We start from the raw sequence: 18,635 nt of genomic DNA on the forward strand, positions 1-18,635 counted from the left end.
CACCAGAAGTCTTAAGATCCTGTGGCGGGTGTTGTGGGTAGCTGGCGAGTGTCAGTGGACCCTGCGCCCCAGCTGCCCCGGTGCTTTTCTCACTGTCTATTTCTTGTGCTTGCCTTAAGCATTCTGGCTAAGGGTTTTAGAACTACCTCGAGCAGACATCCACGTCTCTTTTCTTATCTCAGATGGAAAGCATTCAGCTTTTCATCGTGGCCTTTATTGTGTGGAAGTATCTTCCTTTGGAATTTATACTTTTGAAAAAATTTAATTATGTTGAATTTTCCCATCACTTGAGATGATCATGTGGTTTTGCACTTTATTTTGTTACTATAGTGTTTAATTGTCTATTGTTATAGTGTTTAATTGTCTATTATAGTGTTTAATAATCAATAGACTATTTAATAGTCTTTTAATCAACTATTACTGAATGGTACTTTTTCCTGACAAAAATCCATCCTGATCTTAATCCTGGTCTTTTTAATATTCTATCAAACACTTACCCATTATTTTGCTGAGGATTTTACTCTGATCATCATCATGGATGTTTGCATAGTGTTTTCTTTTATCTTAGTGATTTTTCCTAGCTTTAGAACCAGAGTTGGGAGTCGTCATAAAATTTGTTTGTAAATTTTCTACTCCTTTCAGTTTTATTGAACAATTTAAAAGACATTGGCACTGGCTCTCCTCTAAATGCTTAGTAACGCAGCAACGAACCCATCAAAAGTAACATATTTCAACTTCCTTTTTTTTGAGCATTCTAAAATTTCAGGTAGATTTATTAATATGGACAGAAAAATTTGGCTTTCATCAAATGGGTTTTAGCCATTTTATCTCTGGAACTGGAGAGGAGTTACAGACTTCAGTGGACAATGACAAGAGAAACTGAGACTGATCATCTCAGGCTTGTGTAGGCTGAAGTTCATCTAACATGAATAGATATGCAAAATGAACAGAGACGCAGAATTGTTCACCAAAGCACACACCTTCATGAAGGGGAAAAAAAAATATATATGTATATATATGTAATCAGTTCTAAGATGAGTTAATTGCTTTTGATCTACAACATGGTTTTGTTGTCATTTAGTGGTCACAGTAGCCTATATGTACCGTTTCTGCGTACCATGAGGTCAGTTCAACCATGAAAGTTGTAACTGTTTTCTTCATTAGCTTTTTGGTAATGAGGGTACATGTTGAATCTCAAGATATTGCCTGCAGATGAACTTAGAAAGGAGCCCATGTGTGCCATGTCTACCTTTAAGGACAACATTTCAAAATGAGTTTAGTGAGGAGTCTCTGAGGGTAGATCTCTCTATTAGCAGTAGAATCCATGGAAACTCTGATTACTTAAGGAAATCAGTTAATGATACACTATTCTCTAAAAGGCAGAAGTCATGAGATGCAAAACAAAAGTGTAAATATCTATTCTAAGAAAACAGTGTGAAGGGTAACGCTGCCTATAAAAGATAATCATTCCCATTCTTGGAATGTCAACCAACCATTTCACATGAAAATGTCCTTTTTTATGAAGAAAAATAATCTTAATTTTCTTCAAAACAAAAGGCCCTCCTCAAGAAAGGCTGCTAAGGTATTTACTGGAGGTGAATTAAGATTCATTTCAAGGCTTCTTTTTCTCTAACTCTTTACTTACTCAAGGCTAATTACCTTAGCATTCTTTGTTAATAAATTAGTAAATATTTAGATATAATTATAAATATTCTTATCTTGTGAACTGATATTTGTCTGACAAGACAGAATAGGATAGGGCACTAGTTCCCATACCTGCTCTGTATGTAGCAATGGCAGGGCTCCAGAGAGTCAATCCTCACATATCACTCTTTAAGAAAAGCCATCATGATTATCTTTTTTGTTTATCCATCAACAAAATACTTGATTGAACCAAGTATTCATTAAACAATTGATTAAAATAAAATAGAAAAACTCCTCAGAGAGAAGTTGTGTCTGAGGGGACAAAGGTTGGAGATAAGGATGTATGAATTCAAATGATGTAAGGCATAGTTACAGAGAGGAAGGCAAGAGCTATAAATTAATTTAGAATTCTTCTAAAATTTGTAGGCTTATGAAACATGGAGGTAGGTTAGAGATAAGGGTAAAGTGCTTGGAACAGGACCACAGTAGATCAAAGCCAGAAAGAGATGACCCAAGACCTGTGTGTGTAAATCAGAGAAAAGATAGAGTGCCCCTTCCCCGATTCACTAAATTCCATGAAAGAGCACAAGCTGAGATTTGTAGTCGTAAAAATGAGCTAGCTCAAGCAAACTGAGATTAAAGTCAGAGGGGATTTTTCTTGCCTGCTCACCCAAAGTGCAATCTAATAAAACCTGCCAAGGTCTGGAGATATTCTGATCAAGTTGAAATTAGTCAAACCTTCCTAATATACTTCAATGTAACTTCAGTATTTTTCTTTAAAATAAATATTCATTGAATTCATGTCAGTGTGACCACTTTTCCAGGTGGTGGGAAATCAGAGACAACAACATTTGTCCTGTCATTTAACTCAAGTAATGCAGTAATAGAAGAGACAAGAGAGAAATGGGAAATATAGTGGAGGGACAAAGTGTAAACTGAGGAACCAATAAATGATACCAATAAAATGGTGATGTGATAATGAGAGGGTAAGCAGATGAGCCACTTAGATTCCATTCCAGCCGGCTTTTTAAAAGATCTCTCTGGCTGCAGTGTGTAGACAGTACTGTAATATAGAACTCAGAGAAGGTTGTTTGGTCATTTATGTGAAAGAGGATGGTTGACCCTGATGAGGGCAAGTGGATCTAAGATAACTTGCAGGATAGCCCATTTGTTATAGTGGAGATGTGTACTTTAAGCTTCTCAGCTAGTACAAATGGCCTCTGTAGTTTCTCTGTGTACATATGGTACATATGGTGCTGACATACATGCGGTACAAGGAGAACTATTGACCTCATTTTCTTTCTGGATTCCAGACGGTTTACCCGGCCCTGGTACATGCATTTAACAAAACATAAAGGGCCATTTTATTTCCAACTTAGTAAATTTTAGAAAAGAAGTTTTAGAGATTGAAAGCAGTTTGTGAAAAATCTGGTTCCCAACATATATAGTAAAACATTGAAAATCTTGTCTAAACTTCCAGGTTCTTTTAGACAACACAACAGCCTCAGCCCCCTCCATGAGTCAAGGTGGATCTCCTCGGGTCCTGTGTTCCTATTATAGAGTTGTTTTTAGGTTCAGCTATGTCTACTCTATGGTCCCTAGGAAGAGGTGTGCAATTCTACATGCACAGTCCCTCTGTAAAAAGCAAGTCTCGGTGTCAGCAGCAATATGTTGTTTAATGGAAAGTTTCTGAGCCCTTTAGATGGAAAGCATCTTTCCTGCTTCATGTCACATTTTTCTAATTTGGTAGACTTTGTAGATTCTACCAGTAAACATCCTGCATAAAACACAATATTCCCCAGCATTAATAGCTAACCAGAAAACAGTTTTGTGACTTCTCAGTTACTTAACTTCCTAGTCTACACTTTGTAGATTTTCTTCTAAGGAAGGAAAATACAGATAACTGATAAGAGCTGAGTGTCACAAACAGAATGTCTGAATATGAAACTCCTGATTTTCAGAGATCACTACCAAGGTACTCAGATGTCAGCCAACCTGATTGGAGAACTTTCTTCTCTTTCCTGAATCTGGATGTCATTCATTAACAGTGATACTAATGTCTGAAGGACAGCAGTAAAATCACCTTGCTCTCTTCCTTTTTAGCAATTCTAATAAATATCAGCTTTTCTCCAGGTTTGGAGGAATCTCCTCCTGTAAAGATCTAGTTTATAAACACTATTATTTGCTGTTATAATATGGAAATCATTCTAACCAAAGCAATAATCCATGATATTAAGAATAGTAAATATTGTTTTGCTAATGTGTGTTTTAAAGCACCACAAAATTACTGCTATATGGATTTTATGCTGGTTCTTAAAAGCAATTATCCCTTTAAAAATACTTTTGTCAGTGCTAGGTTTTATAATCTGTTTTTTAACAGAGAGCAACTAGATGTTTTCTGACTCTTTTTCCTTGAGAGTTTCCTTGATTTAGTCTCTTCAAAGCACAACTGCTAAACATGAGAACTCATTCTTACCCCTGCCCTGACAACTGAGTCTTCTTTAAGACACAAGAAAAGAAAGTTAAATTTCACTTCCAAAGATACCTCAGGCCGGGTGCGGTGGGGCACGCCTTTAATCCCAACACTTGAGAGGCAGAGGCAGGCAGATCTCTGAGTTCGAAGACAGCCTGGTCTACAAAGTGAGTTCCAGGACAGCCAGGGCTATACAGAGAAACCCTGTCTCGAAAAATCGAAAAAAAAGTTGCCAGGCTAGCACTTATCTTTCACAGCTTTGTGTTTTATTCAAGTGTCCGAGGAGCTAGTAATATGAGCTTTCACCAGTTCAGAAGGACTAAAGGGTTAGTCATCCCATCAAGGTTCCACAATCATCAGATACATTTGTAAAGAATAAGAACTAGATTGCAGAATCAACAAAGTACATAGAAGGGTTCTGATTTTCTCACATCATTAACAAAAATGTATCTCATATAGCAAAAAGAATCTGAAAAGATTGATATTAGACAATTCAAATTACCATCTCTTCCATAGCCAGTAGTAATTTCCTGCTGAAAGCAGATAGATTTATATGCTTTGAAATATAGTTAATTCAAAACACTGCATTCTTTGTATACAAAGGGATTTATTTATTTATTATGTGTACAGTGTTCTGCCTGCATGTATACATGCCTGCAGGTCATAAGAGGGCACCAGATCTCATATGGGTAGTCATGAGCTACCATGTGGTTGCTGGGAATTAACTCAGGACCTCTGGAGTAGCTGCCAGTGCTCTTAATCTCTGAGCCATCTCTCTCTCTCTCTCTCTCTCTCTCTCTCTCTCTCTCTCTTTCTCTCTCTCTCTCTCATCAAATCTTACATTTCAAGTGTTATCTCCTTTTCTGGTTTCCCCTCTGAAAACCCCCTATCCCCCCGCTCCCCTACCCCTGCTCACCAACCTACCCACTCCTGCTTCCTGGCCCTGGCATTCCCCTATACTGGGGTATAGAACCTTCACAGGACAAAGGCCCTCTCCTCCCATTGATGACTGACTAGGCCATCGTCTGCCACATATGCAGCTAGAGCCATGAGTCCCACCATGTGTTTTCTTCGGTTGGTGGTTTAGTCCCAGAGAGCTCTGGGGGTACTGGTTAGTTCATGTTTTTGTTCCTCCTATAGGGCTACAAACCCCTTCAGCTCCTTGGGTACTTTCACTAGCTCCTTCATTGGGGACCTTGTGCTCTATCCAATGGTTTTAAACAAAATTACTGTGAATCTTAAAAATTCAATGTACCTGTGACCCTCATTAAATGCTAAGTAGAGCAACTTCCCTGGATATGGGTGCTTTTTCTGTTGAGGTATATATTGTAGTGTTACAGTTACCTAGGTAGAGCTTCTGTCCATATATTTTAATAGGATAAAGTATGGGGAGCTGTGATCATCCACTTCATTCTTATATTTTGACTATGTGGTCCCACAAGGAATGAGCCCAGACATGTTTGTTTACTTCAAAGTAAAACAAGAACCCTGATTAGCTTTATTAGGAACAGAGTTAATTTGGCAGTAACCTATATGAAATTATCTTTTCATTTCTAATACGTCAGTGATTGGATTTCTAAAGGCAAATTCACAGCCCCCCATATTTTATCCTATTAAAAAGTATGGACAGAAGCACAACCTAGGTAACTGCAACACTACAGTATATCCCTCAACAGAAAAAGCACCCATATCCGGGGAAGTTGGTCTGCTTAGCATTTAATGGTAAGTTGAATGTTTAAGATTCACAGTAATTTTGTTTAAAACTCTTGCCTGGTTGCACATTTTCACTTTTCTATTTTTTATGTTTCATGGTGAACACCTATAAATACATGTACCTTTACATTAAAGTTGAATAGAAGCATGCTCATTGTGCTTGTAGTCCTTAGTAGGGATACAAGATTCTTCTGAAACTGAAAGTAATACACCCTTTTACCTCAAATTATAGCCTTCATTTGTATTTACCTGAACACCAAGTCTCAGAAGCATCAAAGACTTATTCACTTAACCCGGTGTTATGTGGCACAATTTCCCTGATGACAGTCACTTGTCTCCCTCAGACTAAAGTTCCTGCTGGAAACTGGAATTAGGGTTAATTTTAAAAGAGATAAAAAGATCACACTTTATTTTAATTGCAGATGTATAATGATGGCTAGTAAGCAGTAGGTCATTGAGACTTAGCAGAAGTGGGATTGAATTCTCCTGGTCTTGACATTACTGAATTAATTTAAGGCATTTGTATAATCAAAAACAGGTTGGTAATGCAAATAGTGTGTATCTCCTGCTTATAAATTAAGTTGTATCTGAAGATAAGATATAAACATATTGAGATTATGGAAGAAAGATGGTGCCTAAATCTATGGTATCTTATAGTAAAATGTCACAGTAGTGGAGGTATAATGGAAAAAATTTACAATCTTTTGTTTGCTGGGTTAACTCCCCAGAACAGTCTCAAAAAAGTGTAACTTGACCCAAGATGAATCTGTCAAGATGTCGTGATCATATTCTATGAATATGTCACTGTCTCTTCATAAATACTTGAAAAAATACTTCCATATATATGATGAGCAAAGCCAACCTGAAGAAAAAGTTTAGAAAAGAAAAAGAAGAAATATGTGTATCTATTTAAGAAGTGCTTTACAACTGTATTTTTGTGAAGGCAAAATAAAATTTTTGGAAATAACATAATCTCCATAGCCAAATGACCATAAATTAAAAACATTTAAAGTAATATTTTATTGCCGTGTCTCAGCTACAATTTAAAAAATCTGTACAGGTCATTTCTCTTAGCACTTAGAAAATATTTCCATTTGATTGTTCTTTTTCTTCTACCAAAATTCATATCGTAAAAACCAGCATGTGCAACAATGACTATCAGAAGGTTCCCCAACAACATGTTATTTCTTTCTTTCAGGCTTGCACAGCATATGTGGATTTTATGATTTCCGTGGCCAGACTGATTCGTCAGGAACAAAGTTTGCCTATTGATGAAAACCAGCTCTCTTTGGAAATGAATAAAGTTATGGAATTGGAAAAAGAAATTGCCAATGTAAAACATATTTTTTTTCTGGGATACTGAATAATGTCAACCACTTTCTGCTCCATTTCCTCTTCTTTCTGATATTTTAAAAATAAAACTGTAGCTCTTTAACCCGGTGATAAAAATGCATAGGCTAGTAATGGATCATTAACTTCTGGAGAACCTTTGAAACTATAGAATTTCCTGAAATCCAAAAGACACACTAGGGTTTACAAGTAGTAAAGAAGCTGTTCTGTGCAACAGTTGCATCAAAATCTTTCACATGCAAACACAGGGTGGTTTTTCTCAACAATTTTACTTTATGTTAACTTGAAATACAAAGTATCTGCCGAGATCGTCTCTGTCCTGCTCTAGACTTGGTCAGAGATCAAAGTGATACCATTGACTTCAGACTCTGAAAGTGCTGAAGTCAGGAAAACAGAAATACCTAAGCAACAGAGCCAAGGGTATTTCTGCATTTCTCCTGGTTCCAGGAAAGCCCTCAGACACCGAACTCGTGCTCTGTTCTCTGAGTCTTCCATGCAAGCATGAGCAAGTGAACTCTGGCTCTAATCAATATTCAGGGTTGTGATTGAACCTGGCCTCAAAGTTCCTTAACAGTATAAGCAGAGCCCTGTTCTCTTATGTCCCCATCTGCTTACCACTGCCATCTGGCTTCTGCGGAAGACTAAAGGTTATGGAGAGTGATTTTAGATTTGCTGAGGCTCTATAAAACTAATCCCTCCCCACCACCAGAGTCAGCCCGCTTGGAGGAGCAACTCTTTGGAGGATATTTGATAGGTTACTTGTCATTCTCAGAGGGAAACTGAGTTGCTAGAGAAAAATTTCTTGCCCTGGGAATTTATCACTCCTATGTTCTCAGACCATGTGCCTCTCAGTCAGCCTCGGCTCTACAGTGGTCACTCTATATTGCCTAGGACATACTTGCCATTGTGTTAGGCTTCACCTGTCTTAGGCTCTGAGGGTGGCTTTGGGTCAATATGTTCTTTGTATCAGTAGTATGTATCTAGCAGTGTGCATGTTGTCTTGTATGAAGGAGATACTCAAATTGGTTGTCTTCATCAATGAGTAGATAAGTTAACCCAAAGGGAACATTGAATGTCTTCTCCTCTAGTACTCATTTTATACTGTCCTCTTTGTGTCTCCACACTAAAAATTGCTTTTATTCTTCTCAAGCACTAACTTAAGAGTTGCTGTCATAATTTTATCTTTCAGACTCAGTGAACAAAATTAACTTGGATGCCACTGAGTATATGATATGTCATTAGTCAGAAGGAAGGGTGGTCACAGAAGTAGGATGGCCATTTTCCTTGGCCAACTTGCAACCTACCTGCTTTTGACTAAAAATTTGCTGTGCCAACTGCCATAAATGATTGTAAACCCTTTTGCATTTTCCACCCTTCCTCCTGGGTTAATTTTAACTAGAGTACTCAATTACAAAGTGAGGGCAGGAGCCAGTATTTGAGAGATAAACTGGAGATGACTATACTTAAAAAATTGTGATGTAAAACAACTGCAGACCCAACTGAACTGACCATTAGCCACAAATGTTACTTAAGTGGCTTGGACCGGTACCAAGAAGTTAAAAGATTTTTGAAGAATTATAAGCTTGATGATTTGGTTAAATTTTAGTTATTACGGAATATACATAAAATGGTAAAATTTGAGCTCAAGACAAATGACCTTATGCCTACCGTACACTTCATTTTCCATCATATATGATTATATTTTTCTAAAACTGCAATCAAACATTATATCTGTAGGCTACAACTAAACCAGAAGACCGAAATGACCCAATGCTACTTTATAACAAAATGACATTGGCCAAGCTGCAGAACAACTTTTCTCTGGAGGTCAATGGGAAGGTAAGGAGAAAGTTTGCAAGTTTGATGTGCCCTTCTCCTATACCCTTCCCTGATAGTACAACTTTACTTCTATTTATTAAAATAAATTAATTTCAAAGTGAATGCTAATGACACTCATCATTCGACATCATGAGAAGTCTTGAGGCAGAGAGATCTTTGAAATTGATATTTCTATATTTAAGTAAGACGAGTTTCAAAGGCAAAATTCCTTTTAAGGGAAATTGCAAGATTGTAGACACTGTAGCAGAAAAGAGTTTGAAGAAGGCACACTGAGAGGCCTTTACATTGTTATTCTGTGTGAATTGTCAAGCAAGTAGATATTAAACTCCTTTTAAATTCTTAAAACAGACTAATTTATTCATAGAACTTTCCATATTCTCATTCAGGTCAGCTATGGAAGTATTCAGAATGAAAATTAGAAACAGAATCAGGAAGAAGAAACTCTGTCTCGGAATCTACTGATGAACAGAACTTGCTTATTTTTGTTTAGCTTGATTCTAACCACTTGCTTTGTGCTTTTGGAAGGGATAGTGGTGGTGGTGTAGTAACAGTAGTAGTAGCAGTAGTACTTGGTCCACATACTTGGGACATGGAGCCATGTTTGTAGAAATATGTCAAATCTCCCACAGTCAACATTCTCTTTGTACTAATTCCGTAATACTGAACTGAATCTGGTCAGTTTTCTCATGAGTTAGTCATTCCTTACATACACTTATTGACGCAATGTATTGAATAAGCGTGACTTGAAAGACTGGTCCAAAGCAGCAAAGGAAAGCACATATTTTTGCCTAGCACTTCCTACACAGTAAGGGACCTCTGTGCACACAGATGAGAATCTACTCTGACGCACTTAGACACTCAATTCCCATATAAGGTATAACAGACAAGATTCTATCAGCTACACAGTCTCAACTTAGCTACTGTAGTTTAAAAGTGATGGGCTTCTCTAGAGAGCTGAGGTGAATAGCTTAAAGCATGTTTTTTTGTCTGGCTCCTCAGCACCTCTGCTGTAGCAATGTTCTGTTTGTTGCAGGAACTCTGCTCAGGTGTATATCAGTGTTTGAAATTATATTTTTATTAATATCCACTTTTAAAAAACAGTTTATATGTACTTGCATTTACATAGACCAATGAAGTTTTATTTTTAAAATTACAATTTTTTTAAAAAATAATATTTCTTAAAGAAGAGATGACAATGAGCCTAATTTCTAATTGTGTACTCTGTATACACAACAGATATGTTTTTGTCCTTCAGTGGTTGGTCTAATTCTATTATCTAAGTAATCATGTTACAGAGATAATAGTTATTCAAAAGATGGTTGAAACAATTGACACAACACCCCAAACACAAACTATTATATTAAGCACTTTATAATGCAGCTGATGCCCTGTAGTGTGTGAACTTCTAACCATACTTTTTGGAACCAAGAAGAGAAAGCCATAATTACTAAATATTTTTATGCCTGCTTTTCCCCCAGTCATTCAGCTGGTCAAATTTCACAAATGAAATCATGTCAACTGTGAATATTAATATTCAAAATGAGGAAGAAGTTGTTGTCTATGCTCCAGAATATTTAACCAAACTTAAGCCTATTCTTACCAAATATTCTCCCAGGTAGGTATGTCAGAAAGCCCATATCTTCAAATTTGCATTTCATATCAGTCTTTAGAAGCTTTGCAGCCTCATCTTTTTTGTTGCTGGGTGGTGGGTTTTTTTATACAGAGATCTTCAAAATTTAATGTCCTGGAGGTTCATAATGGATCTTGTAAGCAGCCTCAGCCGAAACTACAAGGAGTCCAGAAATGCTTTCCGCAAGGTGAAGACACAATCTCTCTTTTCTTAAGACTTAAAGCATAAAGAGATACATGGTAATAAATGCTTGCCATGTAAATGCTAGAATGTGCTGATCATTCCCAGGAGACAAAATGCCCAGGCTTGGTTATTTTGCACGTGTGTAGGAAGAGGTCATTCTTCCTGGACATTGTCATCCTATGCTGGCCTGTTATGACATCATGAGTCATAGCCCTGTAAGGAGTATCCCATGATTATATAAAAGAATACATTGATTTGTTGTTGCAAGTGTGTTTGAATCCATCATAGAGGTAACTTCCTCAACTGACTTGATTTTCAGGTGTACATGGCACACGGGGTATAAACAAAGATAGACTTCTTTGTTATTGTGTTCTAAAGGGAAGGTAGACCATCAGAGCCTTTTCTTAGACTGTATGTATGTTATCTATGCAATCATTTTAGTCCGGGTATAAAGAAAGCAGTCAGTAGGAACTGAAGAAGGAAAACCCTAACATACTGGTTGGTGTTCTGGCAAAGAATAGTTGCTTAAAAGTTGCAATTGGTTCACTAAAGATAAAAATCAACAAATTTTGATACAGATCTGGGATATGGCTCAATTGTGAGCATGCCTCAGTATCACTTTTAGAAAAGCTAATGAGCAAACAAACTAGCGAAGATCGTCGAACACACCTCTAATGCCAGCACCCAAGAGGCGGAGTGGATCAGATGGCAAGCATCATTCTCAGCTACATCGGGAATGTGAGGGTAGTCTGGCCTACGTAAGACTTTGTCTTAAGTAAATAGACTGGAAAAAAAAAAAGCTATTTCAGTAAATTGCCATTGCCTAAGCCAATCCCCTTATTGATACTAAAATTTATATATACACAGTTTTCCTAAAGTACCTGAACTTCACTTACGCCATTAAAAGGAGAAATGTGTTTTCTCATGTATGAGCTTTCCTTTCTGTTCTTTTATTGAACATTTCTTCACGTTTATGTTTGTATGGTAGGTACAATGTTGCATTTTCTCTCCCAAAGCTTTTCTGGAGGTTATTAACGTGTAATAGCTAAAAGTTCTATTGGGACAAGCCTCTGAAAAGATACCTTGCTTGCTGAAGATCATTTTTTAAAGTAAACAATCCAGTCAGATTACATTTTACAGTCGCTTAGGGACAACTACTCTGTGAAGAGAAGCAATGAGTACTGCAGGATCTTCAGCCAGACATAAAGACTAGTGTCTTGCAGACTGCATGTTCTTATTGTTCAGGGGCCCTGACTCCTGCTCACATGCTCTTTGCCTTTTCTATTTTATAGGCCCTTTATGGGACTACATCAGAGACTGCAACATGGAGACGGTGTGCTAACTATGTCAATGGGAACATGGAGAATGCTGTGGGGAGGCTTTATGTGGAAGCAGCTTTTGCTGGAGAGAGCAAGCACGTGGTAAGGTTTCAGCACAGCACAGCAGCATCTAAATAGCACCCTAGCAGTTCATTGGGTTGATAAGCAGTTATAGTTGTTCACATTTTTGCTTAATTTTTTATTAATTAGGCAAAGAATCTGTGAATCATAATGTACCATTGTTCTCAACAGATTTCACCTTGTGCTTCTTAAAAAGTCTAGTTATGTCTCTGCCTTTCCCCCAGAAGTCTAGCTGTGTTTCTGCCTTCATGTTGTTTACTTGAAAGTACGTGTCTGTTTTCCAGAAACAGTGACTTTCATGTACACTGTCATGTATTAGACTTATAAAGTTGTCTATTTCCCAACTGACCATTTCATTAAGTACTAAAAAATGTAAGCCACAGTTTATTTGAAATGTGAGAAAGGTATCCTATTTTCTAATTGCTACTGAAATTAAGGCAATGCAGTGTAATGGCATTGTAAAACAACTTATTGAAATGCTACTTCTCGCTTAATTGAACCAATGGTGACATTGAGAGCTAATATGGTATTCTTCTAAAAGGATAGCAAGAACTAGGACATTCTGAAGATAACTTTAGCTTTGTGTATGTAATACGATGTATTTAACTGACAAATTTTGATAACAGCAGTATTGCTTTAAAATACAGTGATCCTATATGTCCATTTACATCCATTTGGGGGGAGGTCAGAATTCATCTGTAAATTTATATTTCTTAGCTTACTGTTGCATCTACAAGGGCAGCATGCACCTTCGTTTAAAAACCTGTAATGATGAAAGAACTCATGGACCGTAGTTCTATATTAGACTATTAATAACCTTTTGTTTTGAGGTTGAAGACTTGATTGCACAAATCCGGGAAGTTTTTATTCAGACTTTAGATGACCTTACTTGGATGGATGCTGAGACAAAAAAGAAAGCTGAAGAAAAGGTAAAGACCAGTCAGAGCCATTGGAGCAAATCAATCTATAGGCAAAGGTCAACTTCAAAAATATATAGGAAAAAATATAATAAAAAATTGCCTAAAAGCTCAGTTGGTAAAGGCTTGCCTTGTAAGCATGACCTGAGTTCAACCTGAGTTTAATCTCTAAACTCATGTTTAAAAAACAAAACAACAACAACAACAAAAACAATAAAAACAAGTAGGCACTGTGGGACAGATCTGACTTCAAGAGCTGAGAAGGTAGAGATGAGTATATCATTGAAGCTCACTAGCTAGCCAGCTAGTGAATTCCAGGACAGTCAGAGACCTGTCTCAGAGAAGGGTGGGGAAACAGTAAGTAGAAATAAGTAATGGAGCAATTAAAATAAATATATTTAAAATAATCACATAGAACTAATTATAAACAGTGGACAAATGCAAGATTGATCACAAAGAAACCTACTTCCCCCTCGTACGGTTCATGTCATTCATTTAACCTGAGAGGAGCTGCAGTGACTTTGGGGAACACGGGGAATATAAAAACTGAAGGAACCAATATTCAGCAGTGTATTACCATGAAGCTCAAAGAGCCCTTATCTGTTTTCTCAGCTGAATCAGTGAAGTGGAAAGATAATTATATCCTCCAAGATTGGGAGCACTAAATGTTACCCGTTTTATAAAATTGAAAAATCTGGAGAGAAAAAAAAATCATAAAATAATATTACACATGGAGCAATGGAGCAAATGGGAAAGCTGCAGCCTGGAAGGATGGACAGGGTTAGGAGATAAATTTCAAGCCTACTTTTATTGTTTATTTTTGTTTTAGCTAAAGCAAAGAGCCATTGCAAAGAACACTGGTTGAGGCTGTCAGGTGCTCCATTTGTAAATAGCACATCAAGCTATTTAATTGCTGGTTGTGGACATATGATGTTTGTATTTGAAGACTGCGGTTATGGAGATAATTGTATCTCTGTTTTCAATGTTGTAATTTTTGCAGGCCTTGGCAATTAAAGAAAGGATTGGCTATCCTGATGACATCATTTCCAATGAGAACAAACTGAATAATGAGTATCTTGAGGTAAGTCTCTGCGGTGATATGTGGAACTGGTGGCAAGGTCACTGCAGCCTGGAAAGGCCAGACACTGTATAAAATACCCTAAAACCATAGCTTCCACTAACACCTAATACCTTCAACACTGATACCCAAGCTATGTTTAATTTAACCTTTCTTGTCATTATACTAGATTCTATTCGGTGTCAATATTTCATTTTAATATTGGTGAGAAAAACATTTAATCCTTTAGAGCAGTGATTCTCAACCTGTGAGTCACCACTCCTTTGACCAAACTTCTGTCTCCAAAAGTATGTACATTATGATACATAATAGTAGCAAAATGATAGCTATGAAGTAACAATGCAAAGATTTTATGGTTGGGGTCACCAGAACATGAGGACCTGTTTTAAGGGGTCTCAGTATTAGGAAGGTTGAGGACCACTACTTTAGAGTGTCAGGAGTAGCCATCTAAGTGATGAGTGACTGACTGCCCAGAGTCCTTTACAATGGCTTACACAGGCTACAAAAGTCAAGAAGCCTTCTACTTTCTAATTGTTCTCTCTGTGGGTATCACACATTATGCTTTTTCTATTAAAATCCAAATATAATTGAGAACCAAAACAGTTTTTATTCTCACTGATAATGTCATTGTTAAAAGAGGTGACATTGACCAAAGTCAACTGATACCTGCAACTGGACTTGGCTGAGATGCTCATTGTTATCCTGTGACCAACACCATGACATGACGGACACTCTAGTCACAACAGGTGACATGTCCCTAGGTTTGACGTGACAATGATGACTGCTCATCCACCAAGAACTAGTGGAATGTGGAGGTGTATGTGCCAAAAGTCCTTATTCATCCTTTTCCATTTACAGGATAAAAAAGCGTTCTTGTTTTTTTGTTTTTGTTTTTTCTACAAGAGTGGATTGCCTGAGAGCAGAAGCATACTCAAAGCTGTTCGGAACCCACATTCCAGCCCTAGTACTCTTTTAAATTTTAGCAAATGACCAGAAGCATCTCCAATTCACATACTTATTTTAAAATTCTGGTCTCAGATTTTAGGTAACAAGATTGTCAGGAAGATCAAATGAGTAGAATATATATTTAAAATACTACAAACATTGGGCACTGAATAAAGATGGTATGGTTATACACATTTATGATATGGAGAATGGCATCAATATTGTGAGGTTGGCCTGACTTTTGGCTTCATTTGATTGGTTATAAAATACACTGAAACTGTGATTTAGCTAGGAAGAGGACTGGACTATAATGTGTAACAAGGCTAATAAAAAAGCATCCTCTGAAAATTTTAATGCTGCTTCTTAACAGTATTAACTTGTTTTGTAGAGAAATTATGAAGGTGATAGAACTAATATTTCTCCTCAAATCATTTTTACCCAATGTAGTTGAACTACAGGGAAGATGAATACTTTGAGAACATAATTCAAAATTTGAAATTCAGCCAAAGCAAGCAGCTAAAGAAGCTCCGAGAAAAAGTGGACAAAGATGAGTACGTATAGTATGTTTTCTAATTGTTCATCCTGGAGCAAATCCTTCTCACTGCTGGTTCAGGTTCCTCGACCACAGCAAAGGCTCCCTCCCTTAGGATGTACTGAGAACATTGAATTTTACAGTATTAATATGGCAAGGAACTCCCAGTGAATGCCTTTCTCCACTAAGCTCTTCAACCTGTGCTTTGGCCTTAAACTGTCTGCAGAATATTCTTCTGCTATTAGTCCCTACTTTTTCTATTAGTCAAGCATCCTGTGAGTTCTTTCATGTGACACCCTAGAGAAGCTACCTAGGAGATGCCAGGAATGATCTTGAGCAACAGCCTTTGGATACCACTGACCTCTGCACACTAGTCTCATCAGCACTTCACTCTATTAGCTTTGACCTTTGCTCTTCAACTCAATTGATAATACCTGGAAACTGATGACCAAGTGTGCTGAGCACTCAAATCCACAGAGCTGCTTAGCTTGATCTTCTTCCGAGGCCTGAGCCCTGTAGGACTCGAGTGATTCTCAGCACCTAACACCAAGTGTAGTTACAATTAAAATTAATTGTTGAATTACTAAGCGACGGAAAACTAAACATTCCAGCTTGGTTTGAATATTGACTAACAGCATGCTTCATTCATTTCTGTAAATGACTCATCCAGTTGTCAGTGAGTACTGGAAAAATAAGAGGCAAACAAGAGTATAGGGTAGATGATAATTACTGGAATCATGTGGGCAATATTATATATATATAAATACTGATGCCCAGCTCAGTGCTCCTAGATCTTGAGGTATTTGCTCTGAGACTGGAGCCCAGATACTAGGGTTCTTCCTAAGCACTGCCCTCTGAGTTTGTCGTTTTTGTAGCATTCTTTTTCTGTATTTACTTTAAGAAAGAAAGGAAGGAAAGGGAAGGGAAGAATGAAAGAAAAAGAGAGAGAAAGAGTGAGAGAGAGAGAGAGAGAGAAAAGAAAAGAGAGAGAGAGGCAGGGCAATGAAGATCTTTCCCAAAATGATGCCTTTAATTTTGTGAAATTTATTTTTGTGTTTTAAATTCACCATAAGCACTCTGGCTGTAATGCCATTAAATTGTCAGGACTGAATCGTAAGAGGTGTATTGTAATAAAAAAAAAGTTGCCCGTCTTTCATTACAGTTTCTCCCCATGAAAGCTTCTCACTTACATGGCACTAGTTTAATAGGAGTAGGGTGACCATTGTTGTCTCTGTCCTTGTTTCATGTGTCCCCAGGTTCAGGTCCTCACTGACAGACAATGTCAGAAAGACAAATGTATAGTGTCCACTTCATTCATGTACCCTGAAGTCACATTTCATACTCAGATCCTTATTCCCAAACACTAGCAGGAGGGATCTATATTCACATCCATATTGAAATGGTAGGTTTCAGACTATAAACTATTATTCAGTTATGTTACAGGGTGCTTTACAGAAATGCTGATGCATAAAAATTTCAAGTTACCAACCAGTGTAAATAAATTCAATTAACGAACTAGTAACTCCAATATCATTTCTTTTCCCACTCCATGTGCTCCCAGTGAGCACGTGCATGTACTTCTTGAAGTCTACCATCCTTATTACATATGACTATTTTAATCTGGCCCAAGTCCATCTGCTGAGCTTCACACTTAATATCTAGCTGATTACAAGCATTTCTGCTTAGCTATATCATTAACCACACAAGAGCAACATTTTCCACTTAAGCAAAAATTAATCTTGTTCGTTGTATCTGTCCATTTTCTAGAAGCTTCAAAATTGTTCCCACCCTGACAGAAACCAGGACCTCATCTTGATTATTCTGGCCTGTTCTGGTTTATCCATAGTGCTAACAAAAATCTCGATCTATAGCAAAGGACTACATTCATCCGCTGCTAGTTAAATATTATATAGGAATGTATAAACGCTTCGGTTTAATTGTCTCCACTTTGCTTCCTTATCACATTTTCCCTGGTGATTTAATTTTAAAAACACTTTTACTTCCAATTTTCCCGTGTTTCCACTTCATCTTCATACTGCTATCCCCCAAGGTCTCAAGGATACAGCCTGAGTCATGTTCTTTCTGATTAGAAACCTTCCCTGTTTCCTGTTGCTTAGATCAGGAAATACAAACTTTTGAAAAAGTCCAAAGTTCCCATAGCTCTCAGTAGCTCTCCATAATTCCTTCATAGTCACCCATACTCCCCCTCAGTCCAAAAAACTAGCTGTATGCAATGCTTTCAAATTACCAGCCCCCAGCCTTTCCCTTATTGCTTCTGAACTTATAGCATCATTTTTGTTTGTTTGTTTTGTTTTATTTTTTGAAACAGGGTTTCTGTATATAGTCATGATTGTCTTATGGCTTGCTAAGTGGGCCAGGCAGGCCTCAAACTTATTAGATCTTCTTTCCTATATCTCCTGAGTACAAAGGTGTGGGGTGGTGAGCTGGGATAGGCAGCCTGGTCCCTGGTCATACTCAAGCTTAGAACCCTGGAAACTGTCCATTGCAGGGACAGTCACCTACCGAGTCTCCAGGGTTCTAAGACTGAGATCAACTGGGGACCAGGCTGCCTATCACAACTCACTGCCCCATACTGAGGTTAAAGATAAGCACCATCAGAGCGTGTAGCATCCTTTCTTCCCTTTTTAAAAAAATCTAACAGCAATCTCTACATGGCTTGACTCATATGTTATCCCCTTTATTCCCTGTACTTTGGCAGCTTTCTGTTCACCCATACAGAACTGTACCTTGCAAATTTCAGTCAAAGCACCAGTAAAGTTTGATGTTGAAGAAACTGACTTGTATAAAAAGAAGAAACCAATGTCAATTAGTAGAATGTGGACCCTTTGCACATGTTGTTAGAGCATGCAAGTGCAATTGCCAATTTGTAATAATGTTGACAAAGTTAATTTAGCAGATAAAATAAAAAAT

At 37.4% G+C, this 18,635-nt stretch overlaps 1 protein-coding gene across 3 annotated transcripts in view; it reads left to right on the plus strand.

Moving 5' to 3' along the window:
• Window positions 1-18,635, plus strand: part of Mme (membrane metalloendopeptidase) — an 86,653-nt gene that overhangs the window by 37,005 nt on the left and 31,013 nt on the right. For all 3 annotated transcript variants that reach the window (XM_021157462.2, XM_021157461.2, XM_029474991.1), the window contains exons 9-16: window positions 7,029-7,163; window positions 8,918-9,019; window positions 10,498-10,634; window positions 10,743-10,836; window positions 12,125-12,253; window positions 13,063-13,161; window positions 14,150-14,230; window positions 15,620-15,723. In XM_021157462.2, the coding sequence (XP_021013121.1) occupies window positions 7,029-7,163; window positions 8,918-9,019; window positions 10,498-10,634; window positions 10,743-10,836; window positions 12,125-12,253; window positions 13,063-13,161; window positions 14,150-14,230; window positions 15,620-15,723 (881 nt within the window). The remainder of the gene's footprint in view (window positions 1-7,028; window positions 7,164-8,917; window positions 9,020-10,497; window positions 10,635-10,742; window positions 10,837-12,124; window positions 12,254-13,062; window positions 13,162-14,149; window positions 14,231-15,619; window positions 15,724-18,635) is intronic.

Source organism: Mus caroli, chromosome 3 (genome assembly GCF_900094665.2).
Source record: "Mus caroli chromosome 3, CAROLI_EIJ_v1.1, whole genome shotgun sequence".
Classification (NCBI taxonomy): domain Eukaryota; kingdom Metazoa; phylum Chordata; class Mammalia; order Rodentia; family Muridae; genus Mus; species Mus caroli.